The sequence below is a fragment of the Pristis pectinata genome, chromosome 32, assembly GCF_009764475.1.
Source record: "Pristis pectinata isolate sPriPec2 chromosome 32, sPriPec2.1.pri, whole genome shotgun sequence".
NCBI classification, from domain to species: domain Eukaryota; kingdom Metazoa; phylum Chordata; class Chondrichthyes; order Rhinopristiformes; family Pristidae; genus Pristis; species Pristis pectinata.
In genome coordinates, this window is record NC_067436.1 from 19,381,089 (window position 1) to 19,406,037 (window position 24,949).

General features: G+C 52.8%; 1 protein-coding gene across 1 annotated transcript in view; it reads right to left on the reverse strand.

The window, feature by feature from the left end:
* The window catches only part of iqgap1 (IQ motif containing GTPase activating protein 1), an 84,413-nt gene that overhangs the window by 47,483 nt on the left and 11,981 nt on the right, over positions 1-24,949 (reverse strand). The window contains exons 3-6 of the mRNA XM_052042410.1: positions 8,549-8,705; positions 7,125-7,202; positions 4,727-4,803; positions 2,418-2,485 (exon numbers count right to left, since the gene is read on the reverse strand). Coding sequence (XP_051898370.1) covers positions 2,418-2,485; positions 4,727-4,803; positions 7,125-7,202; positions 8,549-8,705 — 380 coding nt within the window. The remainder of the gene's footprint in view (positions 1-2,417; positions 2,486-4,726; positions 4,804-7,124; positions 7,203-8,548; positions 8,706-24,949) is intronic.

Genomic DNA, 24,949 nt, shown 5'->3' on the forward strand with positions numbered 1-24,949 from the left:
AATGGACAGTCAGACTTTTTCCCAGGGCAACAATGGCTAACACGAGGGGACATAATTTTAAGGAAATTGGAGGGAGGTATAAGGGGGATGTCAGGGGTAAGTTTTTTTTTACAGAGTGGTGGGTGTGTGGAACACACTTCCGGCAGAGGTTGTGGGGGCAGATACATTAGGGACATTTAAGAGACTCTTAGATAGTCACATGAATGATAGAGAGATGGGGGGGGGCTATGTGGGAGGGAAGGGTTAGATAGATCTTAGAGCAGGATAAAATGTCGGCACAACATTGTGGGCCGAAGGGCCTGTACTGTGCTGTTGTGTTCCATGTTCTATGAATCTGCTTATTTCCCAGGATCCGGCATTCACTGGCAGATTTTCCATCCTCAGTTGCCCTGAGAAGGCGGAGATGAGCGGCCGGCTTGTGCCACTGCAGTCCTTCGGGTGACGGTGCTGCTGGGGAGGGAGTTCTGGGGGCTGGTCCCGGTGACAATGAAGGATGGACGATATATTTTCAAGTCAGTGCAGTGTGCGACTTGGAGGAGAAGCTGGAGGAGGGGCATCACTCACTGTGGGATCCCCAGCCTCTGACCTGCCCTTGCAGCCATTGTATTCACATGGTGCGGTTGAGCTCCTGGTCAGTGGTCAGCCCCAAGATGTTGCAATGGGACTTGGTGATGGTCATGCCATTGATGTAGAGGGAAGGTGGTGGATTCTCCGCTGTCACCGGCCACTGCCTGGAATTTGTGTGGCGTGATTATTTGCTGCTTCTCAGACTGATCTGCATGGAGCCCCAGTTGTGTTGAAGGTGGACCGGGACTGCCTGCTCCACCAAGCTGCGGACAGATCGAACACCACCAATGAGCTCCTCATTCACCCCCTGGAGACAGCACAGGATGTCTGCCCCCTCTGAGCGAGAAGTACAATCCCAAATCCACCCAAACCTCCAGTCCCTGCTCCCAAACCTGCAGCTCTTCCCAGGCCTGGGAGAAGGGGGCTGCCTGATCGGGCAAGAGTTGGAGGTGTGGTGGTTGGTGGGGGAGGGTCATTGAGTTATCCACGGCCTCAGGCACCCTGACTGAACAGACTTCCGTCGTTGGCCCGGAGGTTGGGTCCACCGAGCGGCTCACTGGTTTGTGGTCAGTTTGTCTCGTCCACACTTTGCCCCAGGTCTGATAAATTAGCTGTGAACATCTGCAAGATGACAGCCTGGGCAGCAGCCTCGCCCACTGACAACCGTTGCTCCAGGAACAACCGAACCACTGACACCCAAGGTGCCCACACCCTCTGGCAGCAGCTCTGCAACTTGGCACCTTTGTCAAACGTCCCTGGGGGAGGGAGGGGGATGAAGCTCCCTGCCCCGCTCTCCCTGCTAGCACTGGGCAACCAGCTTGGGTGAACCAGAGGCCATCGGCCCAATCTTGACGTCAGTCTCTGCCCCTCCCTCGAGAACCGGTACTGGCTGGGAGACAGGGATGGGGACTGGGACTTGGGGAAGGGAACTGGTCCAGAAGCCAACAAATAGACATGGCATGGCACCTGGCAAAGGGGCCAAATGGCCTTCTTCTGCTTCTATTTCTTATACGTTGCTGACATTTAAGGTCATAAGGTCATTCAGTCCATTGTGCCTGTGCTAGCTCAAGACAGAACTCTCCCTTTCCTAGTTTTCATTGGTGGCAGTTTCCACCTGTCTCCCGTGTGTTCCCTGTTCCAAGCAAGTGGGACAACGTTGACAGTGCCAGCAGGTCAGGGTGAGGAGGAGGAACAACTGTACCTGCTCATTATGGCAGGTGAGGAGGCCAGTCGGCCCATTGGATCCATGCTAGCTCCCAGACAGCATCCCATTGATCCCATTCCCACACAAGCCCATCAACTCCCCATTGATTTTTCAGTCATTTCCCTACATTAGGGTTGTTTATAGGGTTAATTAACTCACTAGCACCTCTGGGATGTGGGTGGAAACTGGAGTTTGTGGAGGAAGTCCACACGGTCACAGAGAACACGTAAACTCCACACAGCAGTGGGACAGGATCGAAGCCGGGTTACTGGAGCTGTGAGGCATGGGATTAACGCCAGCGCCACTGATCGAAGGGGGTGGGCTGTGAGGGAACTGATTGGCTCCTTTCCTGCCCACAGCCAGTGCACTGAAGATCATCGGGAGCTCAGAATTGGCCAGGTCATCATTTCAGTGAGGATAATCAGGAGTTAAACATCATGGGGCCTGTGTTCCCCTTCTGTCATGGGATCTTTTCATTCATGTGAGAGGACAAATGGACCTCAGCGCGCTTGGGTGTGTGTGCCTCTGCCTCTGTGCGCACGCTCCCCAAGCACTGTGTATTTTAAGTGTCAACGTGCTGTCAGTACGTGACGTACAAAAGATCCTTCATCATCCTTTGACTGTCTGTCACAAAGTTTGTCCTCACCTGTGAAAGCAACTTTCCCGTAAAGGTCCTGAATCTGTGGAGCCAGTCCCAGTTTGAAGAGATACAAACTGCAGAGGGAACAAGAGAGGGGGAAAAAAAATCAAAACTGAGATGCATTTCTGTAGCACCTCTCCCATCCCAGGCAGGTCGTCCCGAGAAGTCCTTACAGCTGTTTAAATGCTCTGATGTGTGTAAACACTGTTATGATGCAGGAAATGTGAACAGACCGTGAACAGCAAGATCCCACGAGTGCTGTGAGTCAGCTCTCTGACCAAGTGTTTGCCTGCGGCTCTGGCTGGGTATCCGTGTGTCTGACTGCACTCCTGCAAAGAGCCTCAGGCCACGGAGCTGCCTGAGCAGCGATGCACAGACGCACATTGTTGGTGCCTGGTGCTGCCTGCTCGGGACTGCGAGCCGGGTCAGAGGTCAAGTGGGTGTGGCTGATCGGCAACAAGGGGCAACGGTCCAGGACTGCGGTGGGAGGGTGTGACCCCTCAAGTGAGACGCGAGCAGCCATGGGATCATCGGCTTGGCATTTCCTGCAGGGAACGAGCTGGCTCCGGCTGCCAGCAGCAGCAGTGGGAAACTGCTGGCCCCACAACAGGAAGCGGCTGGGTCAGCACACACTATGGCTTTGTGCGCCAATCAACTCCACCGGCAGCCGTTTAGCCCAGGCACTCCCTGCCCTGAGATCACAAGAGGGTTGTAGACTCAGCCAGCTCCATCACCGGCACAACCCTCCCTGCCATCGAGGACAGCTTCAACAGGCGGTGCCCATCACTGAGGACCCTCACCACCCAGGACACGCCCTCTTCTCGTTACTACCATTGGGGAGGAGGTACAGGAGCCTGAAGACCCACAATCAACGATTCAGGAACAGCTTCTTCCCCTCCACCATCAGATTTCTGAACGGTCCATGAACCACCTCATTATTCCTTTTTTAGTGCACTATTTATTTATTTTTGTAATTTACAGTAATTTTATGTCTTTGCCCTGTACTGCTGCCACAGAACAGCAAATTTCATGTCATGTGAGTCGGTGATAATAAACCTGATTGGGATTCTGCCCCTCCTGTCTGACAGGACCCCTCCAGTCCAGCTCACGAGAGCCTCCTCCTTCCCTGAATGGCCTGGGCTCCCCTGACTGAGCACAGCAAAATCCCTCTCCAGCTATTTCCTCCTCTCGGGTCTGGGCTGAGCCACAGGGTGTGGGGAGGAGTTCCCAGTACCCCCCTCAGGTATCTCGGGGTTGAGAGGGTAGCAACACCAGGCAATTGGTTGGGGTCAGAGCACGGTGCCCTCCCTGTTAGGCTCACACACCAAGGCTGGCAGGCTGGTTATGGGGCACTGGTGTGACGCTACCCCAAGGCATTCAGGACAGGGTCAAAAAGCAGCAATCACAGTTCCAACTCCCTGATCAGTCCAACCCCTGCTCCTTGGCATCAGAAGCAACCCGTTGATCTGCCTCAATATTAACAACCTGTATGCAGGGACACTTCCTCTGACCCTCTCTCCAACATATGGGGGAGCCAGGTTAATGCGGTCAGAGACCAGTGTCAGACCACCCCCACTGCCCCCATCACCGGAATGAGATTTCATCACATCACCCATGGATCCTCATGAATTTTCCAATAGGAACACAGGCTGAAATACTGATTGGTGAACGGGTTACTAGTTACTAATTTCAACTCAAGTGTGGGGATAAGAAAACCAGTCCTTTATTCGTGGAAAGACTCACACCCACAGGCAGTGAAACAGTTTGGACACACAGTCACTGTTCTAGCAGTGCACAGCAAGATCCTAATAACTTCCACATGATGACAACCACATAATCTGCTCTGGCAGGCACAGGGATAATACCTGCCCTGGTTCACTGGGGAGAAGTTCCTGCTCACACCCAGCGCTGTGATTCGGTCACAGACTGGCTGCCCCCATTTTCCTGAGATGCAGCCAAATGATGCAAAAACTTTCAGAGACTGTGGTCCTCTGGTTAACCACAACCCCTCGTCACCTCATTAACCAGATGGTTTGCTGCCCCCTTTTATCTCCTCTCTGTCCTGCTGGCACCATTTCCTGTTGTCACACAAAGGCACCAGATACCTGAGGCTGGCTGGACATCAATGAACGAGATTGGGTTATTCAACTGCAGGGGCAGCACTGCCAACTTCAACTCTCTCTGACCTTGAGGCTCACGGAATAGGCACACCATCCCACCTTACCCTCGTGGTATCATCTCACACAATCAAAAGGGAAAACTGGCACTTCGAAGTCTCCTGAACACTACAGATGGTTCACACCAAGTGACCATACCTGAGGGCGTGGATGCAGTAGATGCAACGTGGCATGTTCTTCCGGTCGTAGATGTCTGTTGTTTCAGGGTAAAAAATCTACATCAAATGAAACAGATAATTGTTAATGAAATGACTCATCAGGCCAGATGCAATTAACCTCAGCCAGGGCTGCTGCCTGTAAAAAACACACGTGCTGTTGGAGGAACAGATTGGCTCACAAGCTGACAGGACAATGCTCACTTCATGCTGCTACTTTGCCTAATCCTTCCTGCTAAATGTGTTGGCCTTTTATCGATAAGCAGTGTGCTCACAAGGCCACAGCAGATGCATTGGTTCCTCTAACTTGTCTGCAACACACCTAAAGTTTCACAAGAACAATGAGAAGGAAGAGGGGGTCCAGAATACAACTCTGGCTGGAATTTCCTGCCAGTCACAGTAATTGGCATTTGTGAGTCTAGAGATTCAGAGAAATTTAAAGACACAATTCAGCCCATTGTATCCATGATGGGAAGGCAGAAAAGCAAATGTCCCGTCTGGTGGGGATTGTAGAGAAGGGAGGGGTGCTGCCATGGAGATATGTTAACATAACTGGAGGATATTAACTCTGAGGTCCTGTCAGATGAGAAGCAGTGTGCGTTCGCGAGAATGGCATATCGCAGCAGGGATTGAATCAGCTCAAGTCTGCAGAGATCTGACCAAGGACATCAACTCCATTGGCCGGTGGGGACTCCGGCAGCAGAGGAGCTGAGGTAGGGTAGGAGTTGAGCAAAGCTGTGGAAGTGGCAGCAGGACTGGTAACAAGATGCTGGGTCAGGACCTCAGCTGGGGGTCTGTCTGGGGTGCGGAGGTCACCAGCAGTCTGGTTCACTCGGGGGAAGCAAGGGGTGGCTCCCACACGCTCACACAGCAGGTCCTGTTTACTGGGAAAGCATAATAACTGAAAATGCTGGAAACACTCAGCAGTCAGGCAGCATCTTTGGAGAGAGGAACAGAGTCAGTGTTTCAGTTCAAATCTCCTTCTTTGACCTGAAATGTTAACTCTGATGCAGGATCTTCAATCTGAAACGTTAAATTGTTTCTCTCTCCACAGATGCCACCCGATCTGCTGAGAGTTTCCAGAGTTTTCTGGTTTTATTTCAAATTTGCTGCATCTGCAGTTTTTTAGTTTTCATTTGAACGCACATCACTCTGACGCACATCAGAGTGAAGGTTATGAAGTACCAGGAAATAGAGCAGAGTTGTGACAGTCATCGAGCCCATCGCAATGGCCACAAAGCACGCAGACAAGTTGGATAAATCTCCATGGTCACCCGGTGGAGAGTCAGAACTCACAGGGCATGTCCGGAGGCAGTCAAAGGATCCCTGTTCTCTCCCAGAATCAGCGATTGTGCTGAGGGGTTGAAGGGGGCTCAGAGGACTTCCAGGACTGTTCAAAAGAACTAAGGTATTGCAAGTTCTCTGGCTGCAGTTCTCCATGCATTGGCCGGTCAGCTGACCACACATCACCATCTGCACAACTGCTCCAGGATGCCTGATCTCTTCTGGAGACAGACACTTGGTTCAGCAACTTGATCTGACAGGCAGGTGCTGGTGGGAGTCACGGAGAGTGAGTTGGGATGGATGCCCCCAACTCCTGAGATTCCCTGTCACAGCATCAGGTGAGACTGAGCCACCACCTCGTGGTCTGTGCTCCACACAAACCCCAGCTGAGGTCCAAGCCCACAATCTCCTCAGCAGGGACAAGGTCCATTTCACCTTCATCACTTTGCCCCTTTCTGATTTAACTCACTGGCTGCCCATGTCAGATGAGGTGGATTCTACAAGATAACAAAATGATTCCCTGCAAGCACACAGCCTCTTTCACACAGTGAGAGAACCTGCAACTTTTGTCAGAAGATTCCTCTCCCCACACAGGGCAGGGGCACGGGTCTAGGACAGGTCTCTCCAGCTGTGCTCCGACCGGGCACGTCTTCCACACCGAACTATGCATCTGTCTGCATACTGGCATCATCGTCAGCTTTCTCCAGAATGGGTGAGGAAACATCGGTCTTTTCCCCCTCCCCAAGGCTGACTCCAGCTGGGCAAGTGTCCTACTGGGTCCTTTTATCCAGGGAAGGGACTAAAGACCCCTGATGGAATCCAGCAATCCAGCTGGTGGGTTAGTGCCAGGGAAGGACATTTCCAGGAAATATCATTTGGGGAAACAGCCCAGAGGGGGAGAAGAAACGCAGTGGCTCAGAACAATGATAAATTGACAACAAGGGTTGAGGTGGAAGGGTGGAATTATTTACACGTGGAGACTATCTGCTGGGACCTTTCCTCAAGGACTTGCCATTGTTGCTTCACCATTCCTGCTCCTTCCCACGGAGGTGTGAGGAGAACGAGTGTCACTGACTGCAAACAGCGGGAGATCTTACCTTGGGCAGCCCAATGTTTGACATGGCGTTAAACCACTGGATGGTGTTGTCCGTGTGTCGAAAATGCAACCCAGTCGCCTGGTTAAGAGAAGAAAAACATTCAGACATGAAGGGGATCTGTTTACTCCGAAGAGCAGGAGCTGACACCAATTCACCCGTCAGAAAGAGGCAGTTTGGAAGCCAGACACTGGCCATTTGGCCCAACTGGTCTGTCCTCCTCCACACCACCTCCTTCCATCCTTCACCATCTCCCCCCACAATATTTCTTTCTCCCTTGTGTTTAAACAGTCTCCCATGAAATCCATCCACTCAAGTGTGGGAGCAAGTTCGACATCCAGAGTCCTACAGCACAGAAACAGGCCCTTTGGCCCAACTCATCCATGCCAAGCAAGGTGCCCACCTAAGTTAATGCCATTTCCCTGCATTTGGCCCATGTCCCTCTGAACCTTTCCTATCCATGTACCTGTCCAAATCTCTTTCAAATATCATTATCGTACCTGCTTCAACTACTTTCTCTGGCAGCTCATTCTGTGTACTAACCACCCTCTGCATGAAGAAGTTGCCCCTCAGGTCCCTTTTAACCTTAAACCTGTGCCCTCTGGCTTCAGACTCCCTTCCCTTGGATAAAAGACTGTGGGCATTTCACTTCTATAATGTCCCCCCTCAGTCTCCCACATTCAAGCAATAAAGTCCCAACCTGCCCAACCTCTCCCTACAACTCAGGCCCTTGACTCCTGGCACCATTCTTGTAAATCTCCTTTGTGCTCTTTCCAGCTTAATGACGTCTTTCCTATAACTTTATTTACACAGCGCAGTAACAGGCCCTTCTGGCCCAACGAGCCTGCGCCGCCCAATTACACCCATGTTAACCTACTAACCTTTGGAATGTGGGAGGAAACCGGAGCACCCGGAGGAAACCCACGGAGACACGGGGAGAACGTACAAACTCCTTCCAGACAGCGATGGGAAATGAACCCCCGATCGCTGGTGCTGTAATAGCCTCGCGCTAACCGCTACACTACCATGCCGCCTAACTATTTTCTCTGGCAGCTCGTTCTGTACACTGACCAGCCCTTCAGACCAGAACTGTACACAATGTTCCCAAGTGCGATCTCACCAATGTCCAAGTGCAACATAACATCACAGCCCCAATACTCAACTCGGGAAATGAAGATTCTTCCACAACTTTCCTGGATTCATGAGCGAATGCCACACTGTTCCTGCCCCAGTGGTACATTCCCTCACGTGGAGGTTCAACCCATTCATTCTACATGGGTGCCGACAGTGGTTCTTGTCTGTGCTCAGGGTCGTCTTTGCCCCAGGAACCTGATGCCCTGTACCCAGGGTGGTGGACATTTCCCCGCTACCTGTTCATCCATGTGAGGAGCTGCTCCCAGAGGGAAACAGGCAGATAGGACCATTACCTTGTATCTGGTTTGCTCACAATCGTAGATCTTTTTGTGGGACACCACCTTGGGGCTGAAGAAGTTGCCCAGTTTTGCCAGATAGACACCGTTTCTCAGACCTTCTTCCAGCTCAGTTGTGGGAGGGAGCTCCTCGTCCAAACAGGCTTCCATCCAGCTGCAACACACAAAGAACCAATACATCATGGCCCAGAGAGCCAGTGGGGGGGGGGGGGGGGGGGGGGGTAGGGGGGAAGTGACACCAATCGGCTCAATGGAGAGCAGTTCAGTGTTCAGAGGTTCTGGACGGAACGAGAGGAAGAAGTGGGCAGGGGCAGTGCGGAGGTGGAACATGAGTGGGATGGTTATTGTGCTGGGACCATAGAGATCAGAGAGAGGGATGGGAGGAGGGAGAGGGAGAGAGAGATGGGAGGAGGGAGAGGGAGATGGGAGGAGGGGGGAGGGAGATGGGAGGAGGGGGGAGGGAGATGGGAGGAGGGGGGAGGGAGAGGGAGAGCGGAGGGAGTGAGAGGAGTATCCTACGTCACACCAGTGAACATTCTGGAGCAGATATCCCGCCATGCGGAGTGTCTGGGTTGCCTCGCGCCTGTGAGTTACAAGGAAGGTTGGTTATGGAAGACGATCCATGCGGATTGGTGAGGAGCTGGAGATGGGAGACGGTCGACTGTTGTGAAGTCAGGCACACGCACACTTGTGAGTGACGTGCTCCCAAGTAGCTGTACTTCCACATTGCCAGTTAATTAAGCTCCTCAGAGACTCTGCAGTTCCAGTTAGTGACGCACTGCACCAACAATTAGTTCCCAGTCCCCACTTATTCCCACAGCTTCTCATGTGAGAATAAAGACAAGGTTTTACATTGAATTTTAGGACCTGGGCATCGCTGGCAAGGCCAGTATTTATGCCCATCCCGAGTTGCCCCTTGAGAAGGTAGGGGTGAGGAAGCATGCTCCTGGGACACTACAGGCCTTCAGGTGAAGGTGCATTACTGTTTCAAGTTTATTGTCATGCGCACACGTACCCAGGGTATAAATGCCAGGAAATCTAAACTCCTGTGGCAGCAGCACAGCACATTACAGACATAAAAACCTAAATTACATAAACTTAAGTTAACATAAATTAGACATAACTTACACAACAGAACAAACAGGAATAAACATAACATTTTAGTGCAAGTTGAGGGAAAAGATAGAATTAGGGTTTTTCTAGTTGGTTCAAGAACCCGATGGCAGTGGGAAGAGGGACATTGTTGAACCTTGTGGGTCTTCAGGCTCCAGTACAGGTTTCCAACTGCACAGTTGGGAAGGGCATTCCAACATTTCGACCCAGTGAGGCAACAGATGAAGAAACGGCTCGAGTTTCCTCTGATTGTGCAGGGTGTGACAGCTGGATCTCGAGGGAAGCTTCTTTACTTCATCGGCAGGCGACAAAGGAAATTTGAGGAGCAGCCACGGGGGTTTTGTTCTCGGCTGCGGGGAAGGAAACTCCAGGGAGCACAGGGCCTCTGCCAAGTCAGGACATCAGAGGTTCAAATCCCACTCCAGGGAGCTTGACCCTCATGCACTGCGGCACTGAGACAATGCAGAAGGGGGCAGCACCGAGCTGATTGCCTGCCCCTCTTTCCAAGGACACCTGCCCCCGCCTGCCGGAGAGGGAGCAGAGGGCCTGCTGGTTCACTGGAAGCCTTGCAGAACCGGTGGTCCCCAGGAGGGCTGGAAACACTCAGCAGGTCAGGTAGCGTCTGTGGGGCAGACCTGGAGCTTCACCTTCTTTTTCCGTGAATGCTGTCCGACCTGCGTTTCCGGCATTTTCTGTTTTTACATAAATTCTTGTGTTAATGAAGTTATTTTAAAACAAAAAATGAAATCCAAACACATAATATGGGGGCTTGTGGATAAAGGGAGAGATGGAACACAGACGGCTCTGTGAACAGTGTTCAGTATGATTGCTCTTTGCAAAGAAAATATTAACTCCAGTGGAATGGGAGCGTCTCTCTGCAATTAGTTCAATGCCATGCACTTGGGAACTTGTCGGTGGGTGGATGCTTGCACAGGGACAGAGCAGGAGTCGCAGCCTGTCTCAGGAATGTTGAGCGGGGAAGTCTGGCTTTGTCTGGGGAGCACACTGCTCCCGGTGTGGATCAGACACACCTTCGGTAGAACCAGTCAGACAACTTGCCCCATCACTCCTCCCCCCACTAGTCTCCCAGTGACAGCACCACCAGCTTCTGACGTCCCGATAACTCGTCAGTCCTGTGGAGCAGAGAGATTTCCGGATGTGTGTACAAAACCCACTGACAGCTGGTGGACGCTGCACAACACCTTGGGGAGGTGCTACTGCTTGGTGAAGTGCTGGTTATAACAGAGACCCAAGTACCTTTCTTTTGTTTGCTCTGTTTATGTTAAAAATAACACTCTGCACAGGCTGGAGTGTTTCCTGGACTAGGATGACAATATTTTAATTTAATGTTGTAAATGTATTAGTAATGTTAAAAATAACATTACTTATACTATATATTTATACCATTAAATTAAAATATCATAATCCTTGTCCAGAAAATACTCCGGCCCCTGGGGTGTCCACTGGTCCCAGAAGGCCTCGAGTGAGCCAGGGACACATGGGCATGGACATATCCTCGGACGAGGGGCAGGCAGTTGGCTTGGGGGGAACCCGTGACAGCCTGCTGCCTGGACCCGTGAACAGCCACCTTGGCCAGCCCCAGGAGCAGACCGACAAGGAGGATCCCCGACGGACTCACCCCCCTCCCCATGGGGTGACTGAAGATCAAGAGAGTGGGGCTGAAGTGTAGCCAGAACTTGAGGAGCAGCCCCTTTAAATGTTAGGGCTGCAACCTCTCAACTCTCCACAGATACATGAAATACAGACTCCTCTGGGACGCAGAAACAGTCCGCAACCAACTTAAAAACCTGTTGCACTACACCGCCCTGTGTGACCCTCTCCACCCCACGGTCCCAGTGCAGAGGGGGAGGACTCTGGTGCAGCGAGACCTCCCCTGGCGACCCTCCCCTTCACCGCCAGAAGGCAGGAAAGACCACCACAGCATGTCCAATGTCAGACATCACACGGAAAGGACACACAAGGATACCTGGGCGGCCTACACTCAGGGTGTGTGTGTGTGTGGGGGGGGGGGGGGGGGTGGAGCGCAGACACTGCACTGATTGGGTTGGGTTGGGGGGGGGGATGAAGGGGTTAAGAGATTTAGGAGCTCAACAGTGGTTACAGAGCAGGAGACGGCTTCCTGACCCAAACCAAATGGGGGCAGTCCTTGTTGGACAAACACTCCGGCTTGGGCTGGTCAGGCCAGCTCAGTACATCAGACATCAGTGCACTCTCACACATCTTTCTGCTTTTGTGTAAATGTCTCCCAAGTGTATGTCTCCTGCTGTTGCAATGATCCCACCATCAGGAGGCAGTGTCTGTGTTGAGGTGCCTCCAACTGGACACTTGACTTGGCCACATTTACGGCGAGGGTTGGGTCCCGTGTGGAGAACACAGAACAGTACAGCACAGGAACAGGCCCTTCGGCCCACCACGTTGTGCCGAACTAATTAAACCAATGACTCCTAATTAATCTAATCCCTCTTCCCCGCGCAATGACCAGATCCCTCCCTTCTCTGCACGTGCAGGGTGTCTGAAACCCTCCTGTGCTGTCTGCCTCCTCCGCCACCCCAGGCAGCCCATTCCAGGCAGGCACCACTCCCTGCCCGCACATCTCTTTTGTACTCCCCCCCCCCCACCTTAAATACATGCCCTCTCATACTAGATATTTCGATCCTGGGAGAAAGATACTGGCTGTACTCTGTCTACGCCTTGCGTAATTTTATAAACTTCTATCAAATCAGGGAAGTCAGAGATGAGCCAGGTTTTCTACAGTGGCTGGTTATGTGAGAGATGGAGGTGTCAGTGTGAGTTACACAGGAGAAGGGTGACCATGTCAGAGGACCGAATGTGTACAACACACAGCCCCTTCTCCCAGGGCTGGGGGTCTGAGCCAGTGAGGAGCTTTTCTCCATGACTGGGCACTGACCCCATGAGGGGAGGTTCTCTCAGGGTTGGGGGCTTGGGTCCTAGCCCAGAAGCGGGCTTGTGGCTCGCCTACCGTGGGAGTGACGGGGTCTGGGTCACCACCCACGTGCAGCACCAAACTCCAGCTCACCTTCTGGTGAGCACAATGCCAGGGGCTCTGGTTGGCATCCAAAACTTTCTGCAGCAGCTGGTCAAACCAGAGGCAGAGACCAAACAGTGGGTCCAAGTCAAGTCCCAGACTGTTCCCTTGGGGAGGGGGATGGGCCAGTTGGTGAGGGGGTGTAACAACAAGTTCATGGACTGGGCTGGGGAGGGGGCTGAGGGAAATACTGGCTGGGGCTCTGACCACACACAGTTTCCAATGACTCTCAGGTGAGGTGTTCCATCACACGTGCTGCATTTACAGTCGAACAGTTGGCAACACATAACCACGGCTCTGCCCCCGTCCCGGATCTCCCGTCACTGGGGGAGGGTGGACAGTTACGTCTTTTGTGTGGGTCCTGGGTCACATTTCAACAGCCCAAGTAAGGAGGAGACTTATTTCCCTCAAGGTCAAGGGTGAAACAGATGGTTGTTACAACAATCTGGAGGTTTTGTGATCACTGCTGTCTAATCTAACTCAGTTGAAGTATTCACCAGCTTTTGGCAGAGAGGCTGGAAGGTCACGAGCTCACGGTGAAGCAATGAGGCATCAGCAGGGCCCTGGACGACCAGATCTCTCAGGTCAGGCACGGGCTGCTGAAACTAACTGTGAGTGGGTGGAGAGGTTCAGCGATGAGCCACCCTTGTGCATCATTCAGGCAGCCCCTCCCTGGTTTAATTCAAAGTATAACATTTCTGCTGGTGGGGAGGTTGCTGGGGGTGAGAGAGAAACAGTTCATTGACAGGCAGTGAGGGTCAAACCTGCCCAAAGGCTTTGTAGCTTTCCCAGTGACACGTCTTTGCTCACACACAAAATCCCACAAGGTTTTACTCCGCTGAGTGTCACCGTGACCTCACTATCTCTCCCAAACTGCTCCACCTGCCAGCACTGAGCTCCACTGGCAGAATTTGCATTTCTCACATCTTGCACCATCTTAGAACGTCTCAGTTGCAACCAAACGCTGAGTCACCGTGTGGGGAAACGTGGCAGCTCGCAGCAAGCTCTCTCACTTGGAGTTGTGCACAGAAACAGGCCCTTCAGCCCACCATATCCATGCAGATCGCCAAGTATCCATCAACACCAATCCCACTGACCAGCATTTCTGGGCCAGAAGGCAGTTGGAAGGTCCACTCCTGGGGGCTGAACATAAATACGTGGGGTGACACACTGTCATGGGTGCACGTTTAAACCAAGCCTCATTGGTCATTTGAGTGCACGTGAGAGGTCCTCACAGAGATTGTTTGAGGAAGATCACTCTCATCCACATGGGGCGGAGAGGTTCAGGGAAGGAGCTCCAGAGCTCGGGGCCCAGGCAGCTGCACCCACTGCAGTCAGGGAAGGGCAGAAAAACATAACTGGGGGGAGTGGCTGGACCTGGAGAGGTTGTGGAGCTGGAGGGGGTTACGAAGAGAGGGAGGGGTTGGGACTATGGATGCATCAAGGGATTTTAAATGGAGTTATTCTCATCTGGAAGGTGGAGTGGGTCAGGGAACGCCAATGGGCAAATGAACCTCGGGTCAGTGTTTGTTCCTGACACAGTCCGAGGTTGAGGGAGAGCAGAGTGGGAGGGCCCCTCAGGGTTAGTACACTGGAGTTGGCAGGGTGAAGGTTCCAGCAATGGATGAGCCAAGACTGTGGGAAGGTGGGGTCAAATAGTACAGCACTACACCAAGGTTGTTGGCTGGCAGGGGGCTTGCTGGTCCTGTTGGGTCACTGTTACCTCTTCAAGCTGCCACTGGATCGGGTCAGTGTCTCTCCATCTGTGACACCGAACCAACCCCCCGACTCCAAGTCTGGGGCTCGCTCCACTGCGCCCCTGAACATCTCCCAATTCTGTGGTGTCCTCTACCATCAGTGCTTCACGGGAGCAGTGCCAAGAACAACATTCAGATCCTGAGAACTTACGTTAATAACCAACAGACCAGTCAAACAAAGGGTGTCTAAGGAGCGATGGAAAAGAGGCAGAGAGGTCTGGGGGCGAGAACTCCAGACAACTGAAGACACAGCCAACAATAACAGAGCCATGGAAATCGGGATGAGCAGAGGCCAGAATTGGAAAGCGCAGAGACCCTGGAGATTTTTAAGGTAGGGGCAGATTACAGAGAGGGGTAAGATATGACTGCTGTCAGCCTTCTGGTGAAGGTGTTCCCACAGTGCTGTTGGGCAGAGTTCCAGGATTTAGATGATGAAGGATGGTGTGTGATTGGGAGGGGAACCTGCATGTGGTAGTGTTCCCCTGCACCTGCTGCCCTTGGGAGTTGAGCTCCTGGTTTGGGAGGTGCTGTCAGAGCAGCCTGTGCAGTGAGTGCATTTTGTGCTTGGTCTCACTGCAGCCAATGTGAGTTTACTAGGAGTGAAGTTGTTTCAATGGTGAGTAACACACACAAGGAGCAGGAGTAGGCCATTCAGCCCCTCAACCCTGTCCTGCCTTTCAGTATGATCATGGCTGACCATATTGAATGCTGGAACTGGCTCGAAGGGCCAACTGGCTGGCTCAATGAACCAGCAGGACCCAGGAAATAACTCCGAGGCTGCCTTGTGCTGACAGTGTCCCAAGTAATCATTTAACATTATGCAGTCACTATTTATCCTGGTGCTTTGAGGCGTGGCTGGTGAATGCTCTTCAGAGACACCTGCTGCGCACACAGTCCCAAAGGGCGTCAACCCACACGACTGGTGGGAGCAAGTGAAATTCATTGCAAAAACCCTACCCACCACTATGCTCAATTGCTGCTTGTGGGAGCTTGCTGTGTGCAAGCTGGCGGCCAGCTTTCCTCCATTACACCAGTGCTCGACACTGCAGGAAGCCTCTCGCTGTTGAGGAAGTGACGTGGAACTTCCTGAGCCGGTCAGGGTCTCTTAATCTCTGAATACTCACCCGTACTTTGGCAGACGGCAGAGGAAGCACGGCCAGATATCTCTTACTCACACACTCAACCTTACTTTCCAGCCTTTCAACACCACAAGCAGCTCCCTCCTCTCAACCAGGCAGGTGAGTCTCAGCTTCTCCCCCTCTCAACTAAAGGTTTCCTGCGATTCAGGAAAACACCAGCCAAGCCCAAGTCAAAGAGCCTGAACCTTTCTCTGTGCCAACCCTGGATCTCCCCCTGTGATGCAGCAAGATGTTTGGTCCAGTGAAGTTCCCTGGCTGCTGTACAGTGGAATAGGGGCTCGATAAATGTAAGTTGTCACTGAGGATAGGGAAGCCTGAACTCACGATGGGAAAGGGGGTGAGGGAGGTGAGAGAAGCTTGGGCTAGAGGTCCAGGGGAAGACGATGACTCCAATACACCAACAACAGTGAGGGAGCAGTGAAAGGCAGAAACCCCTGAAGGCTGATTCATGCCTCCCACAGTTCCATCAGCACTGGGCTCTGGCATCATTTCCAGCACAAAGCACACAACTCAGCTGCTATTTTTAGAATGCCTTGATCAGCGTGTGACTGAGCCACAAGGCAAAATACACCAGCCTGCCCCACACCCAACACCAGGACAGAGGGGGGAGATTGGTTGGGGGGTGGGTGAGTGGGACAGAGAGGGAGAGGGAGAGTGCGTGAGGGGAGAGCAAGGGAGAGAAAGGGAGGCAAGGAACAAACAAGTGAGAGACATGGGGTTGAGATACTCATCGGTGTCATCTCCACTTGCAGAGACACAATCTGCTCAGAACAGCTCCCAGGCTGCAGTATTCTCCTCACCAACCTTCCCCGCTCAGCTTCCTGAAATTCAATCTCGTTCAAAATGTCACCCAACATCCCATTCACTCTCGCCAGTGCTATTGGCTTGTGTTGCCTGCCCCCTTGCCAAACACTGCCCCTGCACCTCCTCCCAATGACTGACGCTGCCTCCCCCATGAGCACACTCCCTTCCTCTGTCAGCTCACGTTGCCTCCTTTGTTAAGCAACAGCTCGACAACCCTCCGAGATCTCTGCTCCTCCCAACTTTTGGCACCTTGACCATCCCTGAATTTTACTGTCCCCACCACTGCCTGCACCCTGACCCCAAGTGACTTCCCTCAACCTCTCGGCCTCTCCCTTCCACAAGATAATCCTGAACCCCACTCCTTGTCTGGGCTTTGGTCACCTGTCCTGTGACGTTCTTGCCTGGCTCAGTGCCGGGATAATCTACAGCATTGCAGGAGAACTCATTGGTGGAGGTGATGGCACTTTGGGTTACTGTTTGCCTTTTATACTTCCTTGATGTACTGTGTATGACATGAGCTGTCTGGGTGGCACCAAATAAAAGCCTTTCACTGTATCTCGGTACATGTGACAGTGAGTAAGCAATTACCAACCCCTCTTCAATGGGTTTGGAAGAGAAGATCCTTCCTTGGAAACAGTTGGCGTGGCAGATTCAGCCTCCCAGAGGGAGTTTGAAAGGTTTTCCAGGAACTTTCACTGCTTTGAAAGGAAGTGAAGGGTTTCCTGAAGAGACTCCAGTTTGTGTGTTGCATTGGAAGACACAAATTAAAGACAGAGTGCTCATAGGAAGTGAGGCAGTGTGCTAAGCATTGTTTATAGAGGCAGAGGGGGTCACTGCTCCACAGACACAGGAAACCAATTCACAGCTGCTTTGTCATTCCGGAACAATCTAATAAATGGGGCATGCGTTACCACTGGGGGCATTCCTGTGCTCAGTGTGAGGAGACAAGGGGGCAGCAATCCACAGCTCATCAGCAGCTGATCTCCAGGACTCCTCTGGGCAGGACAGTGGTGCAGCGGGTAGAGACGCAGCCTCACAGCTCCAAGGACCCGGGTTCGATCCCGACCTCCGGTGCTGCGAGGAGTTTGCCCGTTCTCCCTGTGGGTTTGTCCTGGAGTCTCCAGTTCATTGCCCACAGTAGATCAGGGAGGTGATGGGAATGTGGGGAGAATTAGGACACATGTGAACGTACAGCATGGAACTGGTGGGCTGAAGGGCCTGTTTCTGTGCTGATGACTCTCTGGCCTGGTGCAGTACTGGGGGAGTGCTGCACTGTCCAAACCCATGCCTTTCTGATGAAATGTTAAACTGAAGCAAGCTGCACCTCCCCTGGGCTGGGGGAGGGGGGAGGTTCCAACGCCCGGTGTGGCGATGAGGAGATGTGGCCGACCATGGGAGATGCTGATTTGCACGTCTGCCACCACCTTGGCTGGGGGTGTGAATGGTTCCCCCTCCACAACAACTCAGGACATCACCCACCCACAGGGCAGGGCTGGAGATGTGAGGGAGCACAACGTGCGAGGGGGACAGTGAGCAGGGGGGACAGGATGGAGGGGGGGCAGTGGGAGGATGGGTGAGGGTTGGGAGAGAGAGGATGGGCGGGAGTGGGGCAAGTGGGGGGGGAGGAAGTGGGAGAGGATGCAGGTGAGCACCCGGGGAGGACGGAGGGGTGAAGTAGTTGGAGGAGTTGTAGGACGGGGAGCAGGGGGTGAGGGGGCAGTGAGCTGTGTGCAGGGCAGTGAAGGAGTGGACTGGCAGGAGCAGATGCTTCCCACGGTGCCGGGCTCCGCTGGGGAGACGTACCAGGAACGTTGACTGCAAGCCCAGGGTCCCAGAGCACCAACCGCTCCTGAATCCAAAGGCTGACACGTGCAGTCCGTACCCCACGGCACAGAACTCCGTGCCCAAGCAGAGGACAGTTTGCTTTGCTGACATGAAGTCCCCAGGATAGAGTGCAACTTCAAATGGCACAGAGAGAAGAATACAGAGTATTGGAGCCATGGGGGAGGGCAGGAGAACCCTGCCCCCTGCCTACACACTGCCTGAGTTCCAGCTCACCACAGCTCACTAACCAGAGTGGAGAGATGACATGATTCATGTGGCTACAATGACGCGTCTACACACAGCGTGTTGAACTCAGGCGAGGTCAACACTAGCTCCTGAGCTTCAGCTCCTTACTCACGACCAACAAACCCCCTGCTCCTCAGCTCAGCTGTTCCACTGCCGAAACCCTCATTCATGCCTTCGTTATCTCCAGGGTGGACTGCTCCAACGCTCCCCTGCCTGCTCTCCCAGTCTACTCCCCATCCAACCCGTGCGAGCACACCTCGGTTAACATCTCACCTATGTCCCACCTTCCATCATCTCACTTCCCTCTCTGTAACCTCCTGTAGTTCCCCAACCTTTCCATACATCTGCTCTCTGTCACTGACAGACGCTCCATCAACACTCGGGAATTCCTCCTGTGGCCTCTCCACCTCCATCACGCTGCTCCTCAAAACCCTCTTAGGCCAACCTTTGGTTTAACCCCACATAATGTCTGAAGTCGCTCCGATGAGCACCTTGCTTTGTTAAGGTTGCTTGAGAGATGCGAGTCATGGCTGTATCCCTCGAACATGCAGACAGACAAGGTTCAAACTTCATCGCCTCCTTCAACACAACTTGTCAGTTCTTAGTTATCTTCCTGCTCCTGGTTACTGGCTGGTGGGACCATGTGACACCAGAGACACAAACGGTCTCATCACTGCTCCTGGGCAGAGATTCACAGAACAGTCCAGGCTACAGGGTGGGGAGAGATGGTGGGGGCACTAGGGGAGGAGGATAAATGAGGGGCAGTGCTTCTAACTCTGCTGCCTCCCACATCTGCACTCTGCTCAGATCAAAAGAAGAAAGCGACTTCCTGCCCAGCTCCATGGACAAACTCCCATGGAGGTGTCCAGCCCAGTCTGAAGCCCTAGTCCTGCCTCTTGGCCCGACCTCCTGGCCTGGTTCCAGGGCCCAGGAGACTTCTCCCAGATATGTTCTTGGAACATGGCTCATTGGGCCCAACCTGGTTCCAGCGTGGTCGTGGCGACTTGCCAGCCAAGTTCTGGGTGTCTGCTGTCACGTTCCAGTGGGTCAATGGGGAGGAGTGTCAGGACAGGCCAAAACTGTGGGAATTGGCCCACTGCACTCAATCTCAGGTCCGGCTGTTGTCAACCCCTCACCCTCTGCAAGAATCCAGGCCAACATTTCCTGTCTCAAAACAGCTGCAGAAACACTTGTGTGTAAACACCACAGCTGGCTGTTATTCACGGAGAGTCAGAGGATGTGCTGGGTCACATGATCACTTCCGCTCACAGCAGGCCCCAGAAAGCCTGGACGTCCCCAGAGCACCGTTCTCACTGGCTGGGACGGAGGAAGGAAGATGGAAGCCCACAGACCTGTCCTTATCCGAGATCCACAAAGCCACAGTGCAAGGTCGGTAATCCAGACACGTTGTCCTGTCCACCCACAGCTGGGTCTTGGCTCAGAGAGCTCGGCCGGGAGGTTCGGCTTGTCACCCAACAGTCTAACAAACTTCTACAGATGCACTGTTGAAAGTGTCCTGACTGGTTGCATCACGGTCTGGGACGGCAATTTGAATGCACAGGAACACAAGAAGCTGCAGAGAGTAGTGGACTCTGCCTAATACGTCACGGGCACTTCCCTCCCCACCATCAGGAGTATCTACAGGAGGCGCTGCCTCAAGAAGAACATCCATTATCAAAGATTCCCACCATCCAGACCATGCCATCTTCTTGCAGCTCCCATCAGGCAAGAGGTACAGAAGCCTGAAGTCCCACACCACCAGGTTCAGGAACAGCTACTTCCCTTCAACCATTTGGTTCTTGAACCAACCAGCACAACCATAATCACTGCAGCTTAGCAACACTGTGACCACTTTGATCACTTTGTACTAGAAAGGACTTTTTTTTGTTCTAATTGTGTTCTTCCTTGTAAAAATTGTGTCTAATTTATGTTTAATTTATGTTTTTCTTGTGAGTGCTGCTTATCTGATGCTGTGTACCTGTGATGCTGCTGCAAGTCAGTTTTTCATTGTACCTGTGCACACATGGACTTGTGCAGATGACAATAAACTCAACTTTGACTCTGACTATGAGGCTGAGCTGAGGTCCTGGAGCTGAAGCCCACCCAGTCTGAGCCAACAACCAGCAGCGACCAGAGCTCCCGAGCCCTGGCCTGGCTCGGCAGCCCAGCTGCTTTTCACTTACTTGTACTTGTTGGCGGGGGGGGGGGGGGGGGGGGGGGGGGGTGCGGCCTGCACAATGTCCCGATCCCTCCTTTCTCGCACATCCATGTGACTATCTGAGAGTCTCTTAAACACCTCTATCGTATCTGCCTCCACCACAGCCCCAGGCAGTGCATTCCAGGCACCGACCGCTCTGTAAAAAACTTGCCCCGCACATCTCCTTTGAACTTACTCCCTCTCACCTTAAATTCATGCCCTCCAGTATAAAACATTTCAACCCTAGGGAGAAAAGATCCCAGCTGTCTACTCTATCTATGCCTCTCATCATTTTATAAACTTCAATCAGTTCTCTTCTTAGCCTCCAATGCTCCAGAGAAAACAACCCAAGTTGGTCCAACCTCTCCTTATAGCTACACACAACACACTGGAGGAACTCAGAAGGTCTCGACCCGAAACATCGACTGTCCATTTCTCTCCACAGATGCCGCCTGACCTGCTGAGTTCCTCCAGCACTTTGTGATGCTCCAGATTCCAGCATCTGCGGTCTCTTTTCTCCTTATAGCTCATGCCCTCTAATCCAAGCAGCAACCTGGTGAACCTCTTCTGCACCCTCTCCAAAGCCTCCACATCCTTCCTGTAATGGGACGACCAGAATTGAATGCAATACTTCAGATGTGCCCTTATAAAGCTACAACATAACTTGCTGACTCTTGAACTCAATGCCTCAACTAATAAAGGCAAGCAAGCCATATGCCTTCTTTACCACCTTATCAACTTGTGTGGCCAAGTTCATTTCATTACTTGAATCTGGATCAATGGCCCAGAACTCTGACTGATGGCCCAGTGACTCAAATCACTGCACTACCACACATCATGCAGGGATTCATGAGGAACATCAGATCTGACCAGAGGACACAGAATGTCCATCAGTTCGCTGACTGCTACCACGTGTGCAGATCCTTCAGCACAGTCAAGACCATCATGGGCTCAAACACCCAAAGTCCAACCCCATGGAGAGTAAAAGAGGGAGGTGAACACATCAGGGCAGAAGGGCAGTCTGTGGCTGCTGAAAGGAATACTTGGAAGACCCGCTCAACTTTTTTCCCCTTTTTCAAAGGGGACTTATTCTGTGACGACAGCATTATATTATCATGTTACTTCAATATTCCACTTTTCACACAGTTTGCATTTAATGGCTTCAAATTACAACACGGTCAGCCTCATCCAGGACATGAGCCCCTGTGTTGCCCACCAGGCCTGGTAGGCCTCCAATGTACCTGTGGATACCATGTGCTCCTTCTCCAGGGACACACGGGCATGGATGTAACCCCTGAAGAAGGGCAGACAATCAGCTCGGGCAGAACCCTCGCCTGCCCGGCCTGGACCCGTGAGTGGCCTCCTCATCTGTGACTGGCCTCCTCATCCGTGACTGTGTTAGATGCGAGCTTGCCGGACTCCATCCGGTCCAGGCACACCACTACCTCTGACCCTCAAGTCAAAGAGGCCAAATGCCACCTGCAACACCACATGCCCCAGGGATTAGACTGAACCCCTGCTGAAGTTCCAAAACTTCAGCCACAAGTTTCTATCCTCGTTGCCCACTTGGGGAAGGTGGCAATATGGCAGGGGATCTGAAATGCCACAATCATGACCATCTTCAAATGCAGGGAGTAGAACCAATCTGACAGACACAGGAACCAGCAGGGAACAGAAGGTTACAGACCACGTGCAGGTAGATGGGAAGAGTTTCAATTAGCATCCTGGTTTTGAAATAGTGCAACATGCTCCTCATTTCTCGGAATCTCTGGCCCACAACTGCTCAACGTGGACGTGGAGCCCTTGGGATGGGATTGAGAACCTTGAGGCTGTGCATCAGGAGCTCCCAGAGTCCTGTGTATGTAGCGGAAGGAGGGTCTCACCACCGGCAATCTCCAGCTCCACCTGGACCCCGAGTCGTTCCGATCACACAAAGCTGGGGTGGAAACAACTCATCCTCGATCCCTGACTGCCATGGAGTATGAACTGTGGGAGGGGTGGCTCCAAGGGAGCACAGGGAGGGAAGGAGCAGAGTGCTGGGAAAGGAAGAGAGCTTGTGAGATGAAGCAGACGCCAAAACATACTTGTAATTGAAAAGGTACACTGTGGGAAGGGGCAGCTGGGTCCTGAGCAGAGTGGGGTCCTCACCACTCGAACATCTGGAGTTTGCCTGATGTTCAGGATCACAGAGTTGAAGTTCTCAGTCAGGGCATTGCTGAGCTGCCACACTCACTCCCTGGGACCCAGGCACCCGTGACACTTGAGGGAAACTCATGACCAGAGGACAGAATGGGGAACTTGAAACCAGCCTCAGCCAGGGTGGGCCTCAAGGGGCCGAGCCCACAGCCTACGCCCTGCACACCAAGGCTGCACTGGGGAAATCCATCCCCTGAACCCTGGGATCTGTGCACAGTAAACACAACTGTACCTGGGGCAGGGAGGGAGGACCGGGGGCTGGGGCCGGGGCTGAGGTGGGGTAGTAGTGAGCACTGGGAGGAGATGGTGGAAGGTTGGGTGGTGGGGGGGGGGGGTACGTTCCCTACTGAGCAACACCTCAGTGGGCCGAAGGCTGGTGATCAACCAGGGCTGCTGCACTTGACTGTTCACCGAGGATTCTTGCCACCAACACAGCTCGAGGTTGGAAGAACAACGCAACGCCAAAAACAGATGAATTGCTTGTTCACCCAGTGCCTTCAATGCAACAGTGACTCCACATCAAGCCCACGGTCTCTCTGCGAGTGACCCAGCAGCTGGGGGCGCCGTGCTGTGTAACCAGTGTACAACATCAGCCCCAGAACACACTGAACCCACAGCCCAGTGCAGTCATTGTCTGTCACCCTGGGTCACCACAACACTGACTGCCCCAGGGTCTGCCTGACACCAGAAGTTCCATCAGGACAGGAGGAATTGGCGTGGAACATTCTCCCCTGACGTTTGAAACCCTATGGCAGAACGCCTCAACACCAGATCTGTACAAGCACCACAACCTCGCTTGGCTGGCAGTGAGAGGTGCCTCACTGTCAGAGCTTTCCTCTACAGATGACACATCACCCACAATGCACACTGCCCTCTGTTCATCCCCAGCACCTGCGTGACACAGGACTCTCTGATCCATGGGCTGTTCCTGGGGACACACTGAGACAGACATCAAGTGCTGCTGGAAGGTCATCAACTCAGTTGAAGGACGCCCTTTGGTCTGCCCAAAACTTGATGATCCCAGCACAGCGAGATGTCCGTAAGAGACTGCTGCAGACTGGCACACTGAGAGATGCACAGAAGCTCGGTGCAGCCAAGCTAAGGCTCTGTGGGGAAGGACAACAGTCTTGGCTCCTTCTGCTACCGCACATGGAGGGGCAAAGTTCGGTGGGGAAGCCCCTTGAACAATGAAAGGGGTGTCACCTCAGGGGGCCACATTAGTGGCAATGGTGCTGTATTTGCATGTTTTTTTTCTCTAAAGTTTTACATGTAACAACCATGAATGTTAAGCTTTTGTACTTTACGTTGTTTTCTTCCTCTCTATACTTTTTTTTATTACGGAAAAAGTTTATTTTTGAAATATATTGAAAAAAAAATGAGGTTTCAGGAACAACGCCGCCCTTCAGACACCGCTCTGGGGCTTGGTCTGCCTGTGTCATGGCAGCACTTCCTCCTGGGTCAGGAGGCTGTGGTTTCAACTTCCACTCCAGCACCACATGCACACTCCCCACCAACACCCCAGTGCAGCACAGAGGGAGTGCAGCGCTGTCAGAGTGACATCCTTCTGTGAAATCGAGGCCCAGTCTGACATGTCAGGTGAACGTGCAGAGCTCCACAGAACTGTTCTCAACAACCACAGGGCTCTGGATGATAGTCATCACTCAAAAGTCAATCTGTTTTTTTTCCACATGGCTTACACCTGGGATCTTGCTGTGTACAAACTGGCTGCTGCACTGGCCGGAATGTATCAGCATTCACACTTCCAGCGTGTTCACCGGCCGTGAAAGACTTCAGGGCACGCTGAGAGGGACGGGAAAGGTGCTGCAGAAATGCAAGGCCTTTGTTGCTCAGCTGTGAGAGGGAAGTGTCTGTGTAACTCCACCAGCCCCAGAGTTTGACAGTCAACCCACTTCAATGGCAACCATTTCCTGTTACAATCAGTCTCACGTCGCAGAGACCGGCAGGAGTGACAAGGTGGAACCTGCCATCCCACACGAACGGGAGGCCTCAGTGCTTCACGTCCAGAGTCAGGAACCCCTCTGAAGGAGGCTTTCC